Source organism: Nyctereutes procyonoides, unplaced genomic scaffold (assembly GCF_905146905.1).
Source record: "Nyctereutes procyonoides isolate TBG_1078 unplaced genomic scaffold, NYPRO_anot_genome, whole genome shotgun sequence".
Taxonomy (NCBI): domain Eukaryota; kingdom Metazoa; phylum Chordata; class Mammalia; order Carnivora; family Canidae; genus Nyctereutes; species Nyctereutes procyonoides.
In genome coordinates, this window is record NW_026575120.1 from 32,069,515 (window position 1) to 32,090,992 (window position 21,478).

The 21,478-nt window shown below is 36.6% G+C and overlaps 2 protein-coding genes across 3 annotated transcripts in view; one reads left to right on the forward strand and one right to left on the reverse strand.

Moving 5' to 3' along the window:
• Window positions 1-13,415, forward strand: part of TRIM24 (tripartite motif containing 24) — a 98,766-nt gene extending 85,351 nt beyond the window's left edge. For both annotated transcript variants that reach the window (XM_055335010.1, XM_055335011.1), the window contains exons 11-19: window positions 490-663; window positions 2,678-2,813; window positions 3,521-3,593; window positions 4,566-4,734; window positions 7,991-8,319; window positions 9,125-9,257; window positions 10,305-10,379; window positions 11,333-11,482; window positions 12,291-13,415. In XM_055335010.1, the coding sequence (XP_055190985.1) occupies window positions 490-663; window positions 2,678-2,813; window positions 3,521-3,593; window positions 4,566-4,734; window positions 7,991-8,319; window positions 9,125-9,257; window positions 10,305-10,379; window positions 11,333-11,482; window positions 12,291-12,500 (1,449 nt within the window). In that variant the 3' untranslated portion in view covers window positions 12,501-13,415. The remainder of the gene's footprint in view (window positions 1-489; window positions 664-2,677; window positions 2,814-3,520; window positions 3,594-4,565; window positions 4,735-7,990; window positions 8,320-9,124; window positions 9,258-10,304; window positions 10,380-11,332; window positions 11,483-12,290) is intronic.
• The window catches only part of SVOPL (SVOP like), a 93,124-nt gene continuing 76,767 nt past the window's right edge, over window positions 5,122-21,478 (reverse strand). Inside the window, exon 17 of the transcript XR_008665672.1 lies at window positions 5,122-5,429. The gene's annotated coding sequence lies outside the window, so the exon portion shown is untranslated. The remainder of the gene's footprint in view (window positions 5,430-21,478) is intronic.

Sequence of the window (21,478 nt, forward strand, 5' to 3'; positions counted from 1 at the left end):
AGTGCTTTTTATTTTTGGACAAGATTTTTTTTTTTTTAAAGACAAAGGAGACCTTTTCTTTTATTTTATTTTTTTTAAGATGCAGAGTTTTTTATTAATTTTATTTATTTATTTTTTATTTATTTATGATAGTCACACAGAGAGAGAGAGAGAGAGGCGCAGAGACACAGGCAGAGGGAGAAGCAGGCTCCATGCACCGGGAGCCCGACGTGGGATTCGATCCCGGGTCTCCAGGATCGCGCCCTGGGCCAAAGGCAGGCGCCAAACCGCTGCGCCACCCAGGGATCCCATTTTTGGACAAGATTAATGAAAATTCTATATACCTGTCCATCTTTCCCCCACCTGACACCTTTCCATTCAAATTACAGTTGAATTCAAATAGCAGAATGTGTCTTCTACTTTGTTTTATAACAAAGGAACAGGGATTAGTTGGACATTTTATGATTTGGCCTGCTGATAAACGACCTTTCTCCTTTCTTGCTACTATAGTGGCAGATCAGCAGTGGGCAGGCTGCCGCGTCAACTGCCAACAGCACATCCTCTACTCCTTCTAGTCCTACCATTACTAGTGCAGCAGGATATGATGCAAAGGCTTTTGGTTCACCTATGATTGACTTGAGCTCACCAGTGGGAGGTTCTTATAACCTTCCTTCTCTTCCAGATGTAAGTATACACAAAATTTATACTAAAAATGTTTTGAAAATTTTAAGTGAACTTAGATCTGGTACAAGGCTTGAGTTAGTCCGCTAGTATGTTTGGTTTTAAAAGTTATTTTTATTCTTTAGAAATATAACAGGAAAAATAAAAAGATCCTGAGTGCTTAAAGATCCTATAGAACATCTCTCCCGGCACTGCAGTTAAAGTTGTCTGTAAATGAATGATTATTGTGATGGACTAAGGAAAGCAGGGAAGTATAGGGATTTAGAAGAGGTACTGGAAAGTGGAATTGCTGGAATGTGCTATATTAGAATAGGGTGGTGGAGGGGCTAGAATTGAAGCCTGCAGTAGAGGTAGAGATAAGTTTAACAGTGGAAATGAAAACATTTTCTTCCAGATCATACTGGCTGGTGCAAAGTATAAGTTGGCACTTACTTTTACCTTTTCTTATCCTGTAAAACTAGATCATTTTGACACAAACATTAAACACTTTTAAGAAATATCTTGTCAGATTGTAAAATACTTTTTAAGTTTTCATTTAGTTGGTTTTTCAGGTTACTGAGATTAACTCATATTTCCTAATAATTGCATCATTAACCTTACTGGAGTTACTTAATTTTTAAAATAATTACATATACTTTAAATGGGTAAAGTACATGTATTTTTCATGCATAGGTGATACATAGGAAAACTTTTGTCTCATTCCTATAATTTTAGCTTTTAGGATTACCTTGCAATGTAAATAACTTTTCTTACTTAAAGATGCAGTAGATCCAGTCATATTCCAGTATGTTTTACACTCTGAAAAGTATTGGCCAAGGTATTGCCAAAGGATACTAAACACAAACAACCCTGTGTATTTATCCCCTCCCCTAAAGAGGACCCACGGAAAGTAGAATGGTCCTTCTGCTCTTTTCTCAGCAATCCTCAGATAACCAGTGACCCTTTGTCTCCCAGTCTTTTCTCAACTGAAATTCTTCATCTGAACCATAGAATAAAGAAGCTGATTTGAGTAACCATTTTCTAAATTCCCCCCAAATATGGTTCATAACTAGCACAGTTCCAGATGGAGAGTGAAAAGTAAATTCATCCTACACAATCTGTGCCCTAGGATAGTAGGACTTATGTCTCTTACAGAATCCTGGTTGAGGAAGGCTGGAACCATATTAGAGAATTGAACTTGATTTTAGTCACAAAGACATTTCAGGGAAATAAATGGTCTATTTAAGCATGAAAAGTATTTGCATCTAAAGAATTAAACTCTTAGTAGAGATTTATCGTATTTTAGCTAGCGATCAATTAAGAAAGAAGTGTTTCCTTTATACCTATTATATTAAAGCAAGAGTCTATAAAGGATCCATTCTTCCCACCAAATAGTAATAATGTACTTAAGTGAGGTTAATGTTCTAGAAATGTGTAGGTGTGGGCTTACTTCACTATGTAGTGTAATACCAGAGCACCAGTCCTCAGTGTGAGCCAAAGACCTGGGGGTCCCTACTACCCTCTCAGAGGCTCCACAAAGTCCTTTCCCTGTAAGGCCAGATTTTCTTCATAATCTTCAACCAAAACCACACATCACAACAGGTTGCACACAGAAGCAGATACAAGAATCCAGTTAGCTGTTAGTAAGCCAGACATTAAAGAGGTTTGCTAAAATGTGAAACTGTGCTATTTCTCTCATCAACTTTATAAATTGCCTACCTTTTGTTATTTTTAAATAAGTTAGGAAGTATTTTTTTATTTCAATTTTTAAGGGTGTGAATGATACATACTTTATCCTTGCTCATAACTTCTTGAAATAGTATGTCCTTAGTATATTTACTAAGATGAAACATTAAGAAGATTGAAAGCTTTTTTTAAGATTATTTATGGAGTAAATATACATCAGAACTTCTCAAATAGGATATTTACATATTTTATTATTTGATAATAATTAAACTATTAAGGTTTTCTATTAAACTTAAAGTAGCTTTTAACTTGCAAAGTCAGGATGCCGTGAAATAATTTCTTTTCTTATAAGATTGACTGTTCAAGTACTATTATGCTGGACAATATTGTGAGGAAAGATACTAGTATAGATCATGGCCAGCCAAGACCACCCTCAAACAGAACCGTCCAGTCACCAAATTCATCAGTGCCATCTCCAGGCCTTGCAGGTAAAAATTAAAATTCTTTTAATTTTGTGAGTGTTTTCCCATTTTTTTACTTTACTTGTAATGACCATTACCCAACCCCCTTTTGTTGGATGATTAAAATGAGTCTGAATTTTTGACACTATTTAAAATTAGTATACTTTCAAAGTGGGTAGCAAAGTTTAAACCTCTGTACCTTTTTAATTAAATGAAACTTAAAGGCACTAGAGCATTCCCAGGAGGGAATTAGTATTATACTTTCTCTTTTTAATAAGTTTCCCTGTCATGTGGTCTCTCTCTTTTTTTTTTAATGTGGTCTCTTTTTGGATGTAAATTGACTATGGTCAAAATTATCAGTGTCTGTCACTTTTGATGGTTTTGTTTGGTGTTTAATTAATGTTTAAGAATTTTTAACACACTTATTTCCTTTGAGACAGAAGCACTCTAGTATTACTCCTAGAGACCTTGGCAAAATAGGTGCTTTAGAACAAAATAAGGAAAGAGGAGAACTTAAGTCATTCACCAGTCACACAAATGTAATAAGGCAGTTACACGACTTAAAAGGAGATACTTAGTTAAAACATAATTAAAATTTCTCTGCCGTATTTTGTCATCAGTGTTCTTTCAGTTAGTTTGTATTTTAAGTTTATGTTTTAACTAAATATCTCCTTTTAAGTCAATACATAATTACTAACTCATTTTATAAATGTGAATGATTTCCTCCTCTTCAGGACCTGTTACCATGACTAGTGTACACCCACCAATACGTTCACCTAGTGCCTCCAGCGTTGGGAGCCGAGGAAGGTAAACTGACTTAACCTCATTCTTTTGTATATAAAATCTCTGATTAGATTTCTCTTGACAGTGCTCAGCATGCTCTTGGTACTCAATACGTTTTGAACTTCCTTTATTTTTAACTTTTAAGTTAAAAATTTAATAATTATATATTAATTTAATAAGTGAATGGATCAAGTAAATAAAGTGCAGTTTTGTCTTTAAAGGTACAAAACTTGGGGTGTGGTAATATGTTGAAAATAAGAAAATAGGTTTGACTTTAGCCTAATAGCAAAGAAAAAATTTAAATGAACTAAGTATAACATACTCTACCATATGAGAATATGTACAAATATAAGCTTAGAGGGAAAAGAAACAATAACTTTACACTAACTTCAGTGTTCTCTCACTTTAATGGCCAAACATTATCTGCTTTAAAATAAACTCATAGTTGTTGAAATTCTCTTACTTGCTTTGCTTGTCTACTTATTATGCTTGCAAATTTCCCCTAGATAAAGAACCCCATTCTTAATTTGCCTAATCTATGGAAGAAGCATTCTCCAATAACTTACATTTCTAGTTAATTGTCTTCACACTTTGTGACAGTAAATCACTAATGTGAGCCCAGAGTCTCTTTGTCAATAACTAGAGAAGGAAATGGGAATGCCTAAAAAGAAGACGCCAGCTCTAAGATACTGAATCTGGCTGCCCAGTTGTAGGTCCTCAGAATATTGAAGTCAATTTTCTTTTGATTCAGGTTTTATTTAAATATCTCTCTAGAAGTATAATGTAACTATTTAGATAGGTTAATAAGTAAAACATTTATTATACATGAAGCTGTTTTGCCTGTAGCAGTTGTATTTCAGCTATGTATCAGTTAATGGAACATAGTGACCATTGCTGTGAAGGTACAGCATTATTTCTGAAAGCCATTATACTTTGTTTTGAGATACTTAAGGTAGCATTCTTTGATGTTTTTTTTTTTTCGTTTCTTTCTTTTAGTTCTGGCTCTTCAAGCAAGCCAGCAGGAGCTGATTCTACACATAAAGTCCCAGTAGTCATGTTGGAGCCAATCCGAATAAAACAGGAAAACAGTGGACCACCTGAAAATTATGATTTTCCTGTTGTTATAGTGAAGCAAGAATCAGATGAAGAATCTAGGCCCCAAAATGTAATTGCATTAATTTGGGGGATACTATGCCTATTTGGGAGGAAAGAAACTTTTAAATAGCAGATAGGAGGTTAAAAATGCTTGAAATCATTGAAAACTGGGGAATAGTCAACTTCAAGGTTGAATTATTTGTGGAAACCTCTCAGTAAATTAAAAAGGTGGATGGGGGATCCCTGGGTGGCGCAGCGGTTTGGCGCCTGCCTTTGGCCCAGGGCGCGATCTTGGAGACCCGGGATCGAATCCCACGTCGGGCTCCCGGTGCATGGAGCCTGCTTCTCCCTCTGCCTGTGTCTCTGCCTCTCTCTCTCTCTCTGTGAATATCATAAATTAAAAAAAAAAAAAAAAAAAAAAAAAAAAAAGAAGAAGAAGTTTAAAAAGGTGGATGGGAAACAGGGAGAAGAGTTTGAAAAATTAGATGCTCAACGAGTTTGGGCATTTGAGTGAAACACATGGAAGATAATTGCCAAAAAATAATAATAATACAAAGAAACTTACTGTAACTGAAAAACATGAGCATCTGAGTTGAAAGAGCCCATCAAGTACCAGAACATTAAATGAAAAAAGTACTCAAGTTAGATTATCATCAGTTTTAGGATGCCAGGATTCTAAAAGCTTCCAGACAGAAAAAAATACCTTATACAAAGGATCAGACATCATAATGGCACCATCCATATCTTCAAAATGGACACTTGAATCTGAAAGACAGTAGAGAAATATCAAAATTGTTTTTTGTTGTTGTTTTTAGAGATTTTATTTATTCATGAGAGAGAGAGAGAAAGAGAGAGAGAGGGGCAAAGATACAGGCAGAGGAAGTAGGCTCCCTATGAAGAGCCGATGCAGGACTCAATCCCAGGACCTCAGGATCATGTGCTGAGCCAAAGGCAGATGCTCAACTGCTGAGCCACCCAGGTAGACCAAGAAATGTCAAAATTGTGAGGAAATATATATATTTCATAGTCAGAATTCTGTACCCAGGCAAATTATCAATCATTTCTAAACATTTTTAGACATCCATGCACGGTCTCAGAAATTTTAATTCTCATGCATTAATTCTCAGAAAGATATTTGAGAATATGCTTCATCAAAAATGGAGTGAATCAAGAAAAAAAAAAGACATAAAATACCAGAAATGGAATCTAACACAGAAAGGAGTAGTTCTCAGTACACAGCTTCTCTAGTACACCATGTAACAGAGGGCAGAAGACTCCACAGGGATATATGTAAGGGAAAAAAATGTTTGGCAGTATTGAGAGGCATCTTATCACCCTACTGGAGGTTGTGATAATGACTTAGAGATAGGTACCTAGAAAAGTAGTCAGATGGAAGGAAGGAAGGAGAGGGGGAGAGAGGCAGGCAGGCAGGAACAATTGAATCATAGTAAAAACAAAAAGATAAAGAGTGTAGTCATAGTACATTCTGTGGTTATGTAATGAACAATATTTCTAGTACTAATGATACAAACAAACACCTGTATTATACAAATTTATCTAAAAACTAGGCATAATCAGGATAAAACTTGAATATGCATTTAACCAAAAATTGATTTTTTTTTAGGATACTTAACCATTGCAGCAGTGATACTGACTTGGAATAGATATTGGACATAAAGTTATACTGGTACCTAACAACTTAAAAAAATAAATTAAAAATAAATCAGTGCTTAATGAAGCAGTAAGAGGGTGGCATGAATGGCATGTAAGTGTGTAAGGAGGGAGAAGGAAAAATCTAATCTCTCATACTAAGGAATATATATACCATATATTTAAAACTGAAAATATGTTAAAAATTGAATATCTGAGAAATTACAACATAAGTGTATCAGTTAAAAATGAATAGCAAAAGAGATTTCATTCTTTGATGTCAATTATTTTCAAATTATTTAGCCTTATCTTTTGCTTTATATCATGCTTTTAAAACTAAATCTACATTTATTACTTTGAAGTTTTTTTTAATGTTTAAGAAGGAGATAACACGGGATGCCTGGGTGGCTCAGCGAGCAGTTCAGCGTCTGCCTTCGGCCCAGGGCTTGATCCTGGAGTCCCAGGATCGAGTCCCACATCAGGCTCCCTGCATGGAGCCTGCTTTTCCCTCTGCTTATGTCTCTGCCTCTCTCTCTCTGTCTCTCTCATAAATAAATAAAATCTTTTTAAAAAAAGAGAGATAACAGGTTTTATTATTATTTTTTTTTATTTTTATTTATTTATGATAGTCAGAGAGAGAGAGAGAGAGGCAGAGACACAGGCAGAGGCAGAAGCAGGCTCCATGCACCGGGAGCCCGACGTGTGATTCAATCCCGAGGCTCCGGGATCGCGCCCTGGGCCAAAGGCAGGCGCCAAACCGCTGCACCATCCAGGGATCCCCAGGTTTTATTATTGATCTAAAATTTTTACTATCCTAGGCCCTAACATAAAATTCAGATTCATTTTTTTTTTAATATATATTTTTTTAATTATTTATGATAGTCACAGAGAGAGAGAGAGAGGCAGAGACACAGGCAGAGGGAGAAGCAGGCTCCATGCACCGGGAGCCCAACGTGGGATTCGATCCCGGGTCTCCAGGATCGCGCCCTGGGCCAAAGGCAGGCGCCAAACCGCTGCGCCACCCAGGGATCCCCAGATTCATTTTTTTTAAAGATTTATTTATTTATTTATGATGGACATGGAGAGAGAGAGAGAGGCAGAGACACAGGCAGAGGGAGAAGTAGGCTCCATGCCGAGAGCCCGACGTGGGACTCGATCCCGGGACCCCAGGATCACGCCCTGGGCCAAAGGCAGGTGCCAAACCGCTGAGCCACCCAGGGATCCCATTCAGATTCATTTTAAAGTTATTGATGACTCCTGCAGAATTGAAATTAATTCTAAGAATTAAAGTACTATACTTTTCTATGAATCATAAAAATTTCAGCAGTAGGCAAATTTTGTGTCTAACTAATAGCTCAATGTATTTACTATTCATGTGGTTGACTCTATTACCCACTTATTCTCCCATTTCAGCAAATGAGAAGATATTTCTTATATTATCCACACTTCCTTTCTGCTGATTGTTTTAATGATAGTTTTTAGTAGAGGTTCATGTCTTCTTTACCACTGGGGACCCTAATAACAGCAATAAGGCTGTTCTGTTCTCATACATATTCACAGACTCTTTTGAGGTAACCAGGTGCCTATAGCAGAGGAGTCTATGGTCCAAAATTGTAATAGTACTAATAAAGAATGTCAGTTTTGAGAAAGAACACATAACTCTTCTTTCCTTGCAGACCAACTATCCAAGAAGCATACTCACTTCCCTACTCTTAAATAGCAGTCAGAGCACTACCTCAGAGGAGTCTGTGCTCAGGTCAGATGCCCCTGATAGTACAGGAGATCAACCTGGACTTCACCAGGAAAGTTCCTCAAACGGGAAGTCTGACTGGCTAGATGCCTCGCAGAAGTCACCCCTTCATGTTGGAGAGACCAGGAAAGAGGATGACCCCAACGAGGACTGGTGTGCAGTTTGTCAGAATGGAGGGGAACTCCTGTGCTGTGAGAAGTGTCCCAAAGTATTTCATCTTTCTTGTCATGTGCCCACTTTGGCAAATTTTCCAAGGTAAGATGGTACTCACTTCCCTTTCTCACATTCTTTCACCATAATAATTAATGATCATTGTAACATAAAACCTTAGAAATGTAAATAAAAGTTCACTTCGCACAAATGTATACTCCAAGACCTTCAACATAGGGTTTTCAGTACTCTGCTTCCCATTCCCTGTATTTCTCTAAAAATCTAGCCTATTATGAAGAAGAGGGGGGAAAAAAGCCAGTCCTTCAAATTATTACAAAGCATTACCCTCAAAAACAGTGATCCTTATGCAAATTATTGGCACAATAATTGCATCGTATTTGCCAAGCATTGAGCTGTATCATTTACAAATATCTCAAGTACATTTTCAAACCAACTCTATGAAATGCTGCTGCTGCTGAATAGCAGCCATTGGGTTGATCCTTAGTTCTTCAAAAACTATACTTTTTAAAATTTAATTTCACATTTAAAGTTGCAAAAACAGTAATAAGAGCATTTCTTCCTCATGAATCATTTCGGGGAAAATGCCAGTTTTGCCTCACATCAGCCATAAATTAATGTGTGTGTTTAGTTTTAAGTGTTTATTTCGTATGTTTCATGCCTCGTTGACTAGACTAACATTTACCACTTTGGCCCTCACATTGTATTCCTGCTGTTAAGCTCTCCCAGCATGGTACTGTGTACATAGTCAATACGCATGCAATAAATCCTCAGTGATTAAAATTCATGCCAAACAAATCTGTATCATACATGGTATGGAGGAGGTGGGAAAGGAAGATGGTGAAGAGAGAAATGATGCATTAGGAATTCAGAAATACTTTATCTCCCACAGTGGAGAGTGGATTTGCACTTTCTGCCGAGACTTATCTAAACCAGAAGTTGAATATGATTGTGATGCTCCCAGTCACAACTCAGAAAAAAAGAAAACTGAAGGCCTTGTTAAATTAACACCAATAGATAAAAGGGTAAGTTTTTTTAAACTTTTTTTTTTGATTAGGTGGATTATTGTAATGCAGGTGTGGCTTTCATCAAAGAAGTATATATTCAATCAAATTTTATACTGACCTCTTTTTTCTTTAGTTTTTTCCACAAGAATATAGGAATCTTGAATAACATAACTTGTAGCTTTTTCTGGTTTTAAAAAAAATCACAGTACTTTCTATACATTTTCTAGAAGCTTAAAGGACTATACCTGAACAAGGTAAAGAATTTTATGTGGTCTGTGATGGTCCAAGATTTTAGTCTACCTTTAGTAAATTTGTTTTATTTCTACTATAAATAGGTTTCTTCCTAACTTGTTGAGAACTGGCACCAAAGAGATGGGTTTTTCTATTTACTCTTTCTGGAGATAATTCCATTTATTTACCATATGGTACTGTGTTTACCTGAAAGCCAATATAGTTAACTGTAATTGACATTTAAAGCTACTACATCAACACTTACATAGTATTAAAGAAGTTCTTTGCTAAAGTATTAAGTAAAATAATCAGTATGAAAGTTACTGTGCAAGAGGAACCCAAACATGCGCTACCAGTGCTACATAAAATTTAATGGGATATGCCTCTCAGCAGAGTAGTAGCAAGTGTGTGGATAGCACCATGTGCATTCAGAGAGGCAGCCTTAGGACCGGACACACCAGAGACAGGGCTTTGTCTCTGGATCTCTTGATGTACATATTCTCTTCTTGATTGACTCTTAGTAATCCAGGATACAAATTGGAGAGAGAAGTGGAAATTTATTTTTAAAGAGCTTCAAATAGGTTTTTCATGATTCTGCTTTTTCGTTCCTTCAAGAACTACTTTCATTTATCACATATACCCCAAACTGTTCAAGAGTACATTTCAGTAAATGACTGAAGAGATCAAAACTCTAAGTATTGATATTTTTCTGGTATTCAACTGGTTGTAATTTGGACTGTATTTTGAGACCCATGACATTGATATTAAAAACAAGCTGTGACTTCATTATTTTCTTATATTTTAATGTTATTTAATTTTATTTTTTTTGCTTAGAAGTGTGAACGCCTACTTTTATTTCTTTACTGCCATGAAATGAGCCTGGCTTTTCAAGATCCAGTTCCTCTAACTGTAAGTATTAACATCATTTTGTGTATTTTTACAGAGTGGGATGATTGTTTCTTTTAGAAAGTGCGTGAGCCAGGAGTAGGGGTATAGAGGGAAAGAGAAAAAAATCTTGAGCAGACTCCATGCCTAGTGCAGGGTTCAGTCTCATGACCCTGAGATATGACCTGAGCCAAAATCAAGATTGGACACTCAACTGACTCAGCCACCCAGGCACCTCAGACAGCTGGATGATTTTTTTTTTTTAAGATTTTATTTATTTATTCATGAGAGAGGCAGAGACACAGGCAGAGGAAGAATCAGACTCTCCACAGGGAGCCTGATATGGGACTCGATCCCAGGACCCCAGGATCATGACCTGAGCCAAAGGCAGAAACTCAACTCCTGAGCCACCCAGGTGAACCCCACAGGATGATTTTTTTAAACTTAATTTATGAGAATGTAGGTTCTGTACCATTCTTTAGTAGTCAGTTTTCTATATCTGAATCTTAAAGGTTTATTAACACAACTGGAATGCTTTGAGCCTGAATACATTTTGTTGTTTACAAATTGGCCCCAAACTTGTATTCATTTCTCATACAGTCTTCTCATCTATAGTGTATTTTACCTGTTCTTCTCTGGAATGATTTCTTTTGTTTTTCTCTCAAGGCTTAGGCATATATCCTACATTATTGGGGAAAAAACTTCTAATTTGAGATAAAGACTCCCAAAATTCTTTGTACATATTTTGATTTATATAGGTCTAGACTTCAAATACTAAGCAAACTGTAACAGTAGAAGAAGGGATGTGTGTGTCGTTGACTCTAGAAGGTTTGCTGAACAGGTTTCTTTATCAATGACAAAACAGTACATGAAAAAGTAATGAGAAGAATCTGAATTTTATTCTCCTGCTTGGAGAATTTATTTAGGACAGGTAGAATGCAATCATTTTTGTTACAGCATCTCATTTATTTTGAAAGGTGCCTGATTATTACAGAATAATTAAAAATCCGATGGACTTGTCAACCATCAAGAAGAGACTGCAAGAAGATTGTTCCATGTACACAAAGCCTGAAGATTTTGTAGCTGATTTTAGATTGATCTTTCAAAACTGTGCTGAATTCAATGAGGTAAGAAGAAAAAGCAAAAACACAAAAAAAACAACAGGAATGGAAAAGTAATATTAAACCACTTTATCAACAAAAGAGATGAAGATCTATGATAACATAAATTTCTAGAGGTTCTAGTTTGTCAGGGAATGAAAGGTAATTGGGAAGACTATCCACATTCCTATTTGAGGGTTTATTATATCGTAAGTGGAAAATCAAATTACAGCTGACAACTTGAAAACAATTTAGAAAATATTTTTATCTAACCTAGAAGCATCCCTTGTCATTCCCATTTTTATTTCTTGAAATGGCACTTCCAGACTAAAGTCTTTTTGATGTTGATCTTGAAATATTAAAGATGTGGTCTCAATAACTCTGTTTAAATTTTCTCAATTTTTGATCTGTCAGTTTATCTAAATATCTGTCAGACTTAACAGCCTTTTGTTTATGGTTTTCTCTATATGGTCCTTGTTCTAGAGTTTCTCATTTCATTTAATTTGCTTTAAAAAGCACTTGTTCCATGACTCTGTAATTATGGCATCTGTTTGATAATTTCAATTTGGTAATACAGTCATATAGCTATTGCTACTTGATAGAATAATCCAGATGAGTCCAAGTCTTTTATTTACTTCTTATTCTGACCTTCTCTAGACTTTGTCTAGCCCCAGACTATTGTTTACTTTATATCAGTGATGATGCATAAACATTTTCCCAAAACTTGAATTACAAGGGAACAAAAATGTGAGAAGTTTACTTTTTTTTTTTTATTGGTTGTTGACTGTTGAAAATACTGTATTTCTTAATTCATATTTTTATTTTTATCCAACAGCCTGATTCAGAAGTAGCCAATGCTGGTATAAAACTTGAAAGCTATTTTGAAGAACTTCTAAAGAACCTTTATCCAGAAAAAAGGTTTCCTAAACTAGAATTCAGAAATGAATCAGAAGATAATAAATTTAGTGATGACTCAGATGATGACTTTGTACAGCCCCGGAAGAAACGCCTCAAGAGCATAGAGGAACGCCAGTTGCTTAAATAAGCAACACCAGTGGCGTGTGCTGGTTTTTAGATTTTTTGTTTTTGTTTTTAAAAAACATTTTGTCGGTAATTTTAACATCATTACAAAAAGAGTTTGTGACCACTCTGTAAATTTTTGATGTTTACTAGTTTTTTATTTCCTTAATAAACCATTTCTTTTAATCTTCTTAAGAAAGAAAAAAAGGGAAGGTAGGAAAGAAGTAAAAGGGAGGGTGAAACAAGGGAGGAAGGAAGAAAGCATCAACAACAAAAAGACATTTTTCCTCCTTCCTCCTTCTTGGATTTCAGAACTACAATTTGGAGTGATAGCAGCTATAGAAAGGAAATAGAGTATGTATGAACTCTTAAGTTGAAAATTTAATGTGGTTTGGATGTGTGCATTAATCCATTTTTAGAAAATACCACTACCCATTAATTATGGCCCAACTATGAGTTAGGTGTACTGTACTTAAGAACAGTACTCCATGAACATGAGTGGTAATAAGAGTTCTATCCTAGAATGCTGACTGGTGCAACGAAAAAGTAGATTAGATGCTATTAAGAAGGCACCTAACAGTATATCATGTAAGATGGTAACTGTATTAAAGAAAAAGCAGGAAAACAAATGTTCGATTTTTGTTTTGTTTTTTTCTTGTCTGTAGAGGTGTTTGGCATAGCAGGTGTTCAAAGCCATTTTTCGTACATTTCTAAATATAACTTCTTCCACTGAGGAAGTAAGTGTGCAATGTTTGGTTTGCTGTGTGTCTCTGTGTGATTTGTTGTTTGCTTTTTAACTGTGCAGGTGATCCTTTTCCAACAAGACTCATTGTTAGTGGTAACTTCCCAGAAAGTGAAGTAACAACAGTGTGCGCCATGTTTGATGTGAGGATTCTTCAACATATATCCTATTGGGCATTAAATATAAGTTCCCCTGAAAGGGGCTAGTTTTGTGGTTTTCATCTTTCTTTATAATTTGGAATAAAAATGTGTTGTGGAATTTGGCAGCAGGCAGTTGGAGGGAATTGTAATGAAAATTTAATTTTTTCTGAGGCTTCTATTTCCTGTTTTTACAAGTCAGAACCTCAAATTGACTATTTTATCTGACCTTCATTCAGAATTTCATTCTCTTGATAGAGATACAAAAGACTGCTCTTCTGAGAGTAAGCATGGTGTTAATGAGCCAGACAGACCTTACTAGTGGAACTGACATTCATTCATTCCTTTTGCTTGTTCAGTGTCAAAGAAGGAAACTAAATTAAGATAAAAGGGAAAAAATGGGCCATTTGCTAAGTCAACATTTGACAAAATATTTACACATGAAGTTTTTCAAAGTAACCTTTATAAAACATTAATTGAGGAAAGTTTTCTCTTTAGGCTAATAGAATAAAAATATAGCTGAACTGAAAGAACCTCAGTCATCTTTGGATCATCATGGTATCATCTCCCATGAATTATACCTAGAGAACTTGCTTTTTTCCACAAGGTATTACTTCTTAAAATTGACAATTTGAAAATATTCATTGGGTTTTCATATATTGGTAAAGATAAAATATGAGAAAATTTAGGAGCAATAGCTGTAGACTTAGGTCTTGTCCATAATATGTCAGTTACTTATTAATGGTTAAAAAATTAATCACTTTTCCAAATATATGTTTCTGAATAGTTGTTACATTATTGTGAATATGACATTTGACATTCTCCAAAGACTGAACAAATTTTGATAACAGTACATATACCATTTAATTGTCTTTTTTTTTCTAGCATTTTTAGCTCCGCAGCTGTAGAGATTTTGCTAATAAGTTTATTATTGGTATCTCAGAATACTGTTCTTCTGACCATTTGTTCTTCCATACTTAAAACAGTTAAAACAGCAACACAGATAAGTTTTGAGGAGGATCACTAAGGGAAATAGCACAAATAAGGGAGAAAAATTATATAATTTCTTAAATGCATCTGAGCCAGACTTTCTACTAATGTGTCCTAGAACTTTCACTGTTATATTCAGTCATAACAATCTTTTTTATTTTTTAATTTTTTTTTTTTTAATTTATGATAGTCACACACAGAGAGAGAGAGAGAGGCAGAGACACAGGCAGAGGGAGAAGCAGGCTCCATGCACTGGGAGCCCGACGTGGGACTCGATCCCGGGTCTCCAGAATCGCGCCCTGGGCCAAAGGCAGGCGCCAAACCGCTGCACCACCCAGGGATTTCAACAATCTTTTTTAAAACAATATTTCACCTTTACCATTTTTTTGCTGATTGAAAGGCAATTAAGACCCATCTTTCCTATAATTGTAATAATATAAATTACATCCCTTCTTAACAAGCACCTGTGTGCCCAGGTGGATCCCAGCCAAGTAGCCCTTAAATTCTAATAGAAGTAAGGTATAAGGGATCCCTGGGTGGCACAGCGGTTTGGCGCCTGCCTTTGGCCCAGGGCGCGATCCTGGAGACCCGGGATCGAATCCCACGTCGGGCTCCCGGTGCATGGAGCCTGCTTCTCCCTCTGCCTGTGTCTCTGCCTCTCTCTCTCACTGTGTGCTTATCATAAACAAATTAAAAAAAAAAAAAAGAGAAGTAAGGTATAAGGTGAGTTTCATTATACCCCAAGCTCATTTAGCGTCTTCCCAGAAGTTCAGTGTGATTCAGACAATCTTGACTTAAGCTTAAAACACTCCAATGTTTACTCAGATCAAAAACTCCGAATTTCTTTCTGGATTTGGAACCCAGAGCCCAGTGTCATGATCCAAGATCCTGTAGCGCGAAATGTGATTGCATTGTCACACCTTTGGCCAGGGCTTGTGAGTTCAACAGACCATGTGGGGGCTAGGATTTACCTAATTCCAGCTCATCAAAAGCTTTACCACATTTCAAGCATTTGATCTTTGTGGCATAAGGCAATAATAATATATTCAGAATACATTTGTACATGAACATCTAGCAATGCAATTATTTTGTCCTTTCAATTAACAGGCCTTGCTTATCTTCTGAATGGAGGGGTGGGAAGTTGGATGTGCTAAAAGGAAAATGTCCTCTTCCCTTGGTCGTTTTACTTGCTTTTCCAAGCTAAAGAATAGGCTCCAGATTTTACTCCTATGCCATAGTATAAATGCAATATAGTTTAGAAATACTTTCACAGAGGTTCACTCCACAATGAAAAGGGTAAGTATATAGCTGATGGCTCCATTTATGAATTTGTATATTGTATTTCAAATTCCTATATTGTAACAGTGGTTAAACTTTTAAATTTGCGTTCCATGAACAGACTAGTTAGACAATGAAAGGAGGAACTCTTCCTCTTGCTGAGGCCTCATCCATAAATTAAATGTGAATCCCTAAAGTTGCTACACGTGAACAAAAGGTTTTTAGGTGTAAATAGAAGATGTGCTTATTTTCTGTTATGAATGAGAGAAATTGAATGATCTGATTGGTCATTATGGACATAATCATGAGTTCAACCATCTGATTTCTTATGCAGTCTCTCCTTTTAAATAATGTGTACATATTTTTTGAAATATTTTATAGCCTCATGTAAATTAACAATAACAATTAATATCTTTTTACATATATATTGCCCTTTCATCTTGGGTGTGAATTTAGTCAGTCATAATTCACATGGTGGTAGCTCATGTTCCTGAGTGAGAATATTGCTAGCCAATCAGACCACTGATTTCTTTCCCCACAAAGATTTGCTTATTGTGAAGGACATGGGAGATAGTAAGTAGTCTTTGTTGTTGTTTGGTCTTTGTTTTTTAATTGGGGATGGGGGTCAGGGGGGAACGGTGCTTTGATTTTTAATAAAAATTAGCTTTGATGGATTTTTACTGTGAATGTTTTACCAGAAGGAATTTTAATGGGAAAATTAGTGTATGCCGTTCAGTAGAATCTTAGCTAGTATGAGTCTCTCTTCATTACTATCTTTGTGTGTTCCTCCATAAAACTAATACATATAGGGATAAGCTATTAGTCTATAAAAAAGAGGAAAGTATCCTTAAAAATTCTAACAAACGTATGCATTTTACCAGCCTTAAAAGATACACAAAAAATTTTACAAACAGGAAGGAAGGGGGTGTTAAGTAACTTTAGTTGCTGATTCCCCACCCCCCTCAAAGTAGGAAAACCAAAGATGTCATGAAAAATTCTCCTTGTCTAAAACCCATTGGGAAAAAGGGGAAGACAGAGTAGGAACTTTTATAGGTCACTTTGAAAATTTACCTCTTAATTTCACTTATAAACTTTAGAAAGTTTGATTCTCAGACATTAACAACTTTTTAAAATTCACATTTGGATGGGGCACCTGGGTGGCTCAGTAGATTGAGCAACTGGCTCTTGATTTCAGCTCAGGTCATGATCTCAGGGTCCTGGGATCAGGCTCTGCCTTCAGTGGGGAGTCTGCCTGGGGATTCTTTCCCCCTCCCTGCCCCCACTCCCTTCACAAGTGCTCTTGCTCTCTCAAAGCTTTAAAACTCACTATTGGATATTAAATAGATCTTACTTTATTTTTTTAAAACTTTGTTTTTAATTTTTATTTATTTATGATAGTCACAGGGAGGGGGGGTAGAGACAGGCAGAGGGAGAAGCAGGCTCCATGCACCGGGAGCCCGACGCGGGATTCGATCCCGGGTCTCCAGGATCGCGCCCTGGGCCAAAGGCAGGCGCTAAACCGCTGCGCCACCCAGGGATCCCCAGATCTTACTTTAATAAGTAAGATCTACTTAGAATGCTGGGGATAGCCTTCTATTTGATTGAGTTTTTAAGTAGAATAAGTCCTAATTTGAATTCTAAAAATAGCCCTTACCTACAAATTACAAGTTAAACTTTTAGCAAAATTCTCTTTCCCATATTTTCTAATGTAGATGGAGAAGAAAGTATACTTTAATACTTTAATATCCTCCGCCATGTATCAGGATACTTATGTGAATTCTTTGTGTTTTCTAATGCCTTTAAACCTAAGACAAATGTGCTAGAAAATTCATCTGGATTCTTTTCATTGCTAATGATTAAAACTACATTATTGGGTTTTGGCAGAGGGGATAGAATATATAGATCAATGAGGGTTAAGCACTTCTCACCCTTGGGATGGGAATATATGGACCTGAGGAGGCATTTCTCCAAAGAAAATCATGGTGTTAAGAGGAAAAAAGAATGGCAACAGACAAGAATGAGGCACCATGCTTTAACAATAATACTGGTTCTCTAATTGACTTTAGGAATTTATTGATGAGGGTATAAAAGCCCAAAACACAAAGTCTAAAATAAAAGTTTCAGCATTCATATTACAGGATGAGTTTTTGCCATTGTAGACTATGCTTTTAAAGAGAATTTCTTTTCTTATATGAAACTACTAGGTTTGGGTACATGGGTCCAGGGGAGCATTAAACACTTAAGGTCGTGAATTCGAGCCCCATATTAGGTGTAGAGATTACTTTAAAATGTTTTTTTTTTTTAAAAAAAACTATTGGTTTCAAACAAATTCAGCCCCTGCAGAAAGCAAAATATACTTTATACAGAGATTCCAGTTATATTAGATTGTAATAACTCAACCAGTATTCTCTTGTAGTGGGCTTTGAAGCCAAGAAAGTTGTTACAGGTAAGTGACTTGAAATTTGTTGTCTTCCATTTCTACTGACTAAAACTAGTAAGGAAGATAAACAATACACATGCGTTTACAAAGGATTTCTCGAATTTAGTATTCAATTAAAATTACGTTAATAAAATGTGCCGTAGACTTAGTATCTTCCAGGGCACCTGGGTACTAGGCTGGTGGACAACATTGTAAAGTTCCTCAAGCCTGGAGGGCCAGAGTTCCTGAAATTCTTGAGAAGGTGCTTGAGCATCAGCCTTGTCATTGTTGACTGTGATTGTCAATCACTATTTTTGTTTTTTTTTTAAATATTTTTATTTATTTATTCATGAGAGACACAGAAAGGGAGAGAGAGACAGACAGGCAGGCAGGCAGAGGGAGAAGCAGGCCCCATGCAGAGAGCCGGATGTGGGACTCCATCCTGGGTCTCCAGAATCCAGGCCCTGGGCTAAACCACTGGAACCACCCGGGCTGCCCTATTTTTGGGGTTTAATTATAAATTGTTGCTAACATCAGCTTCAGGATTTTAGTTACGATTGGGGGGTGGGTTGTTTGGTTAACCCTATATCCGTAGCCAAGACATCTTTGCATCAAAAATATTTGGGCCTAAAACTTTCAATAGCCATACCAAGGTGGGTTTGTAAACTTTTAAAAATGACTGAAGAAAACAAATTTAGGTGATTCAAATACACACTTTTTGAAGTGTAGGCAGTCTCCATTCTCAAGGGTCCAGGGAACTGCAAAATGCAGGAAGCTTTCATGGGATGAAGAATAAAGAACAAGTATCAGAGCCCAGAGTTGGCTTGGCATTTGGGGATTGGCTGGCTGGATATACTGTTTCTGACCAAGTGGAACATTTATGGCGACATGGACATGAAGTTTTGGTTAGGTGTTAAGGCACATAGCCTGAACAGAGTCCATCTTGGACCTAAAAATTTATTTCTGTAGCTCTTTGTCCCTACTTTTGATCATCCTCTTGACAATTCATAAAGTTTGATCAAAAATAACATGACTGTCAATTACCATTGGCTCACTGTAGTATTCAGAAAAGATGTCAGGCTTGTATTTTTTTTTTTTTAAGATTTTATTTGTTTATTCATGAGAAACAAGCAGAGGTTAAAAGCAGGCTCCATGGAAAGAGCCCGCCCGATGTGGGACTCAATCCCTTACCCCAGGATCACACCCTTAGCCACCCCAGTGTCCCTAGGCTTGTATTCTTGAGGCTGGAAATGTTCTTGCATTCTCTTGTTTTATTCAGATAGATGATCTATTAGCTAGTAAGTGGCTGCTCACATGCATTTAAAACTTCTCAAAGAACACAGCATATTAGGCGCTAATTCTTATCAAAACAATGCCTATAGTTTGCAGAGTGCTCCAGGTTCAAGGTTCCTGTTGATGTGGGATGGCAAGCAAAATGGTCAAAGAATTCTTGAGATTATTTTGATGCAAAATAGTGCTTTTATTATAGCTCAGGAACAGGACCCTTGCACAGAAAAGGCTTTTTGTTGTAGGAAGCTGGTGGTTGACCTAGTGCTCAAGGGGGAGGGCATGGGCAGGCAGTATTAGATCATAAATGTCTTTGATTTTTTACTTGTAAAACTACTTTCACAAGATTCCTCTGGTGCTTATCATTTAGCTCAGAATTAACTATTGGTGAGATGTACAGGCAGTCATAAGATCCTTTAAGAATGTAGCAATCAGTTCATATTTGATCCTTATCAAAACTATACAGGTTATAGGTCATCCTTTTGGGCCAGAGGTGAACATTTTTCTGCTTCTATCCCTCATCACTATGTCCCAAACCAACTAGAAATCAAGGAGTGATCTTATAGAGGGGGCTCTTTAAGCCAGTTGACCTGCTTAAGTATTCCAGCTACTTCCCTAGAACTGTTGATCCAGTGAATTTGTTTCAGAGAAAGTGAGGCACTGGAAATCGGGGAAGTCTGTGACAAGTATAGAGAACTACGAATCACTAGCCTGACGATAAATCCAATAGTTGGAGGTTGCATTACTTCCTTTGTAATGGCCTGAGCTGTGTGTGTAATAGTATCCTCCTTGCCAGCCAGAACAAAGCAAAAAGATGGACAAAAGAATCATTAAAATCTCCATGATACAACAATTAGAAAAAGGGTGGTCAGAGAGGAAAGAAGGAATGGAGGAACAGTTCTTGCTGTGGTGTGCTGGGAGGAAACGCTTTAGGAAGAAAAGCAGACCTTTAGATAGTCAATTTGATTTTGAATCTCCGGTGTTTACATAAGACCAGATGCCAGAAGGAACCTTCATGACAAAAGACAAATTTGATTAAAGGTTGAATGATGATTCATTATAATGGAATTATTTCTGTGATAAAACATTTTAAGATAATGGGAATTATGAGTAATAACATACCAGTATATATCAAGTTTTTAGGAATTTAAAGTGATTTCTGAAACGATTAACAGTTTATAACATCAAGACTAATTAAACTTTTATTCTAATTCCTTATAAAAAAAATCTTTTGAAATGCCCAGTAGTCAAAAAGACTTTGTTTAGAATTTGATTTGGGGGAAATTTTGTCAGAGATACCCATTTAACTGAAGTGACTTTAAAGGCAAATAACAAAGTTACATAGTTTTTTTTTTTAAACTTTAGTTCTTGGGGGATCCCTGGGTGGCGCAGTGGTTTAGCGCCTGCCTTTGGCCCAGGGCATGATCCTGGAGACCCGGGATCGAGTCCCACGTCGGGCTCCCGGTGCATGGAGCCTGCTTCTCCCTCTGCCTATGTCTCTGCATCTTTCTCTCTCTCTCTGTTTGTGACTATCATAAATAAATAAAAAATTTAAAAAAAAAATAAAAATAAAACTTTAGTTCTTGTAATAATGAGAAGACTGGGTTAAATACTTGAAGACCTGCTAAAGACACCATGAAGCATGGTCATTATTTTTGTAAGACATAAATTCTTTAACCTACTATACCTGGGTAGATTCTTTACTGTAAGAAAACTGTCTACTTTGGATATTAAAACTCATTTTGTAAAAACTTAAATAGGTAAAGTTTTCCATTAATTTTAGTTTTCCCTTGACTGTTTGAGGAATCACTGGTAGCAGTTTATAGAATCCCTTAGAGTCCCATCAACCCTAACCTGGTGCATGGAATCTCGAGGTCCCTCCTTTCAGAGTAGATATAGGGGAATTCAAATTTGATAAAAACCTTTGAGGGACGCCTGGGTGGCTCAGCGGTTGAGTGTCCGCCTTCGTCTCAGGGCGTGATTCTGGGATCAAGTCCCACATCGGGCTCCCTGCGACGAGCCTGCATCTCCCTCTGCCTGTGTCTCTGTCCCTCTCTCTGTCTCTCATGAATAAATAAATAAATCTTAAAAAAACAGACTTTGATGGCAATTTTCCCCAGCGTCCCATTTGATGGCACCAATCTGTGGGC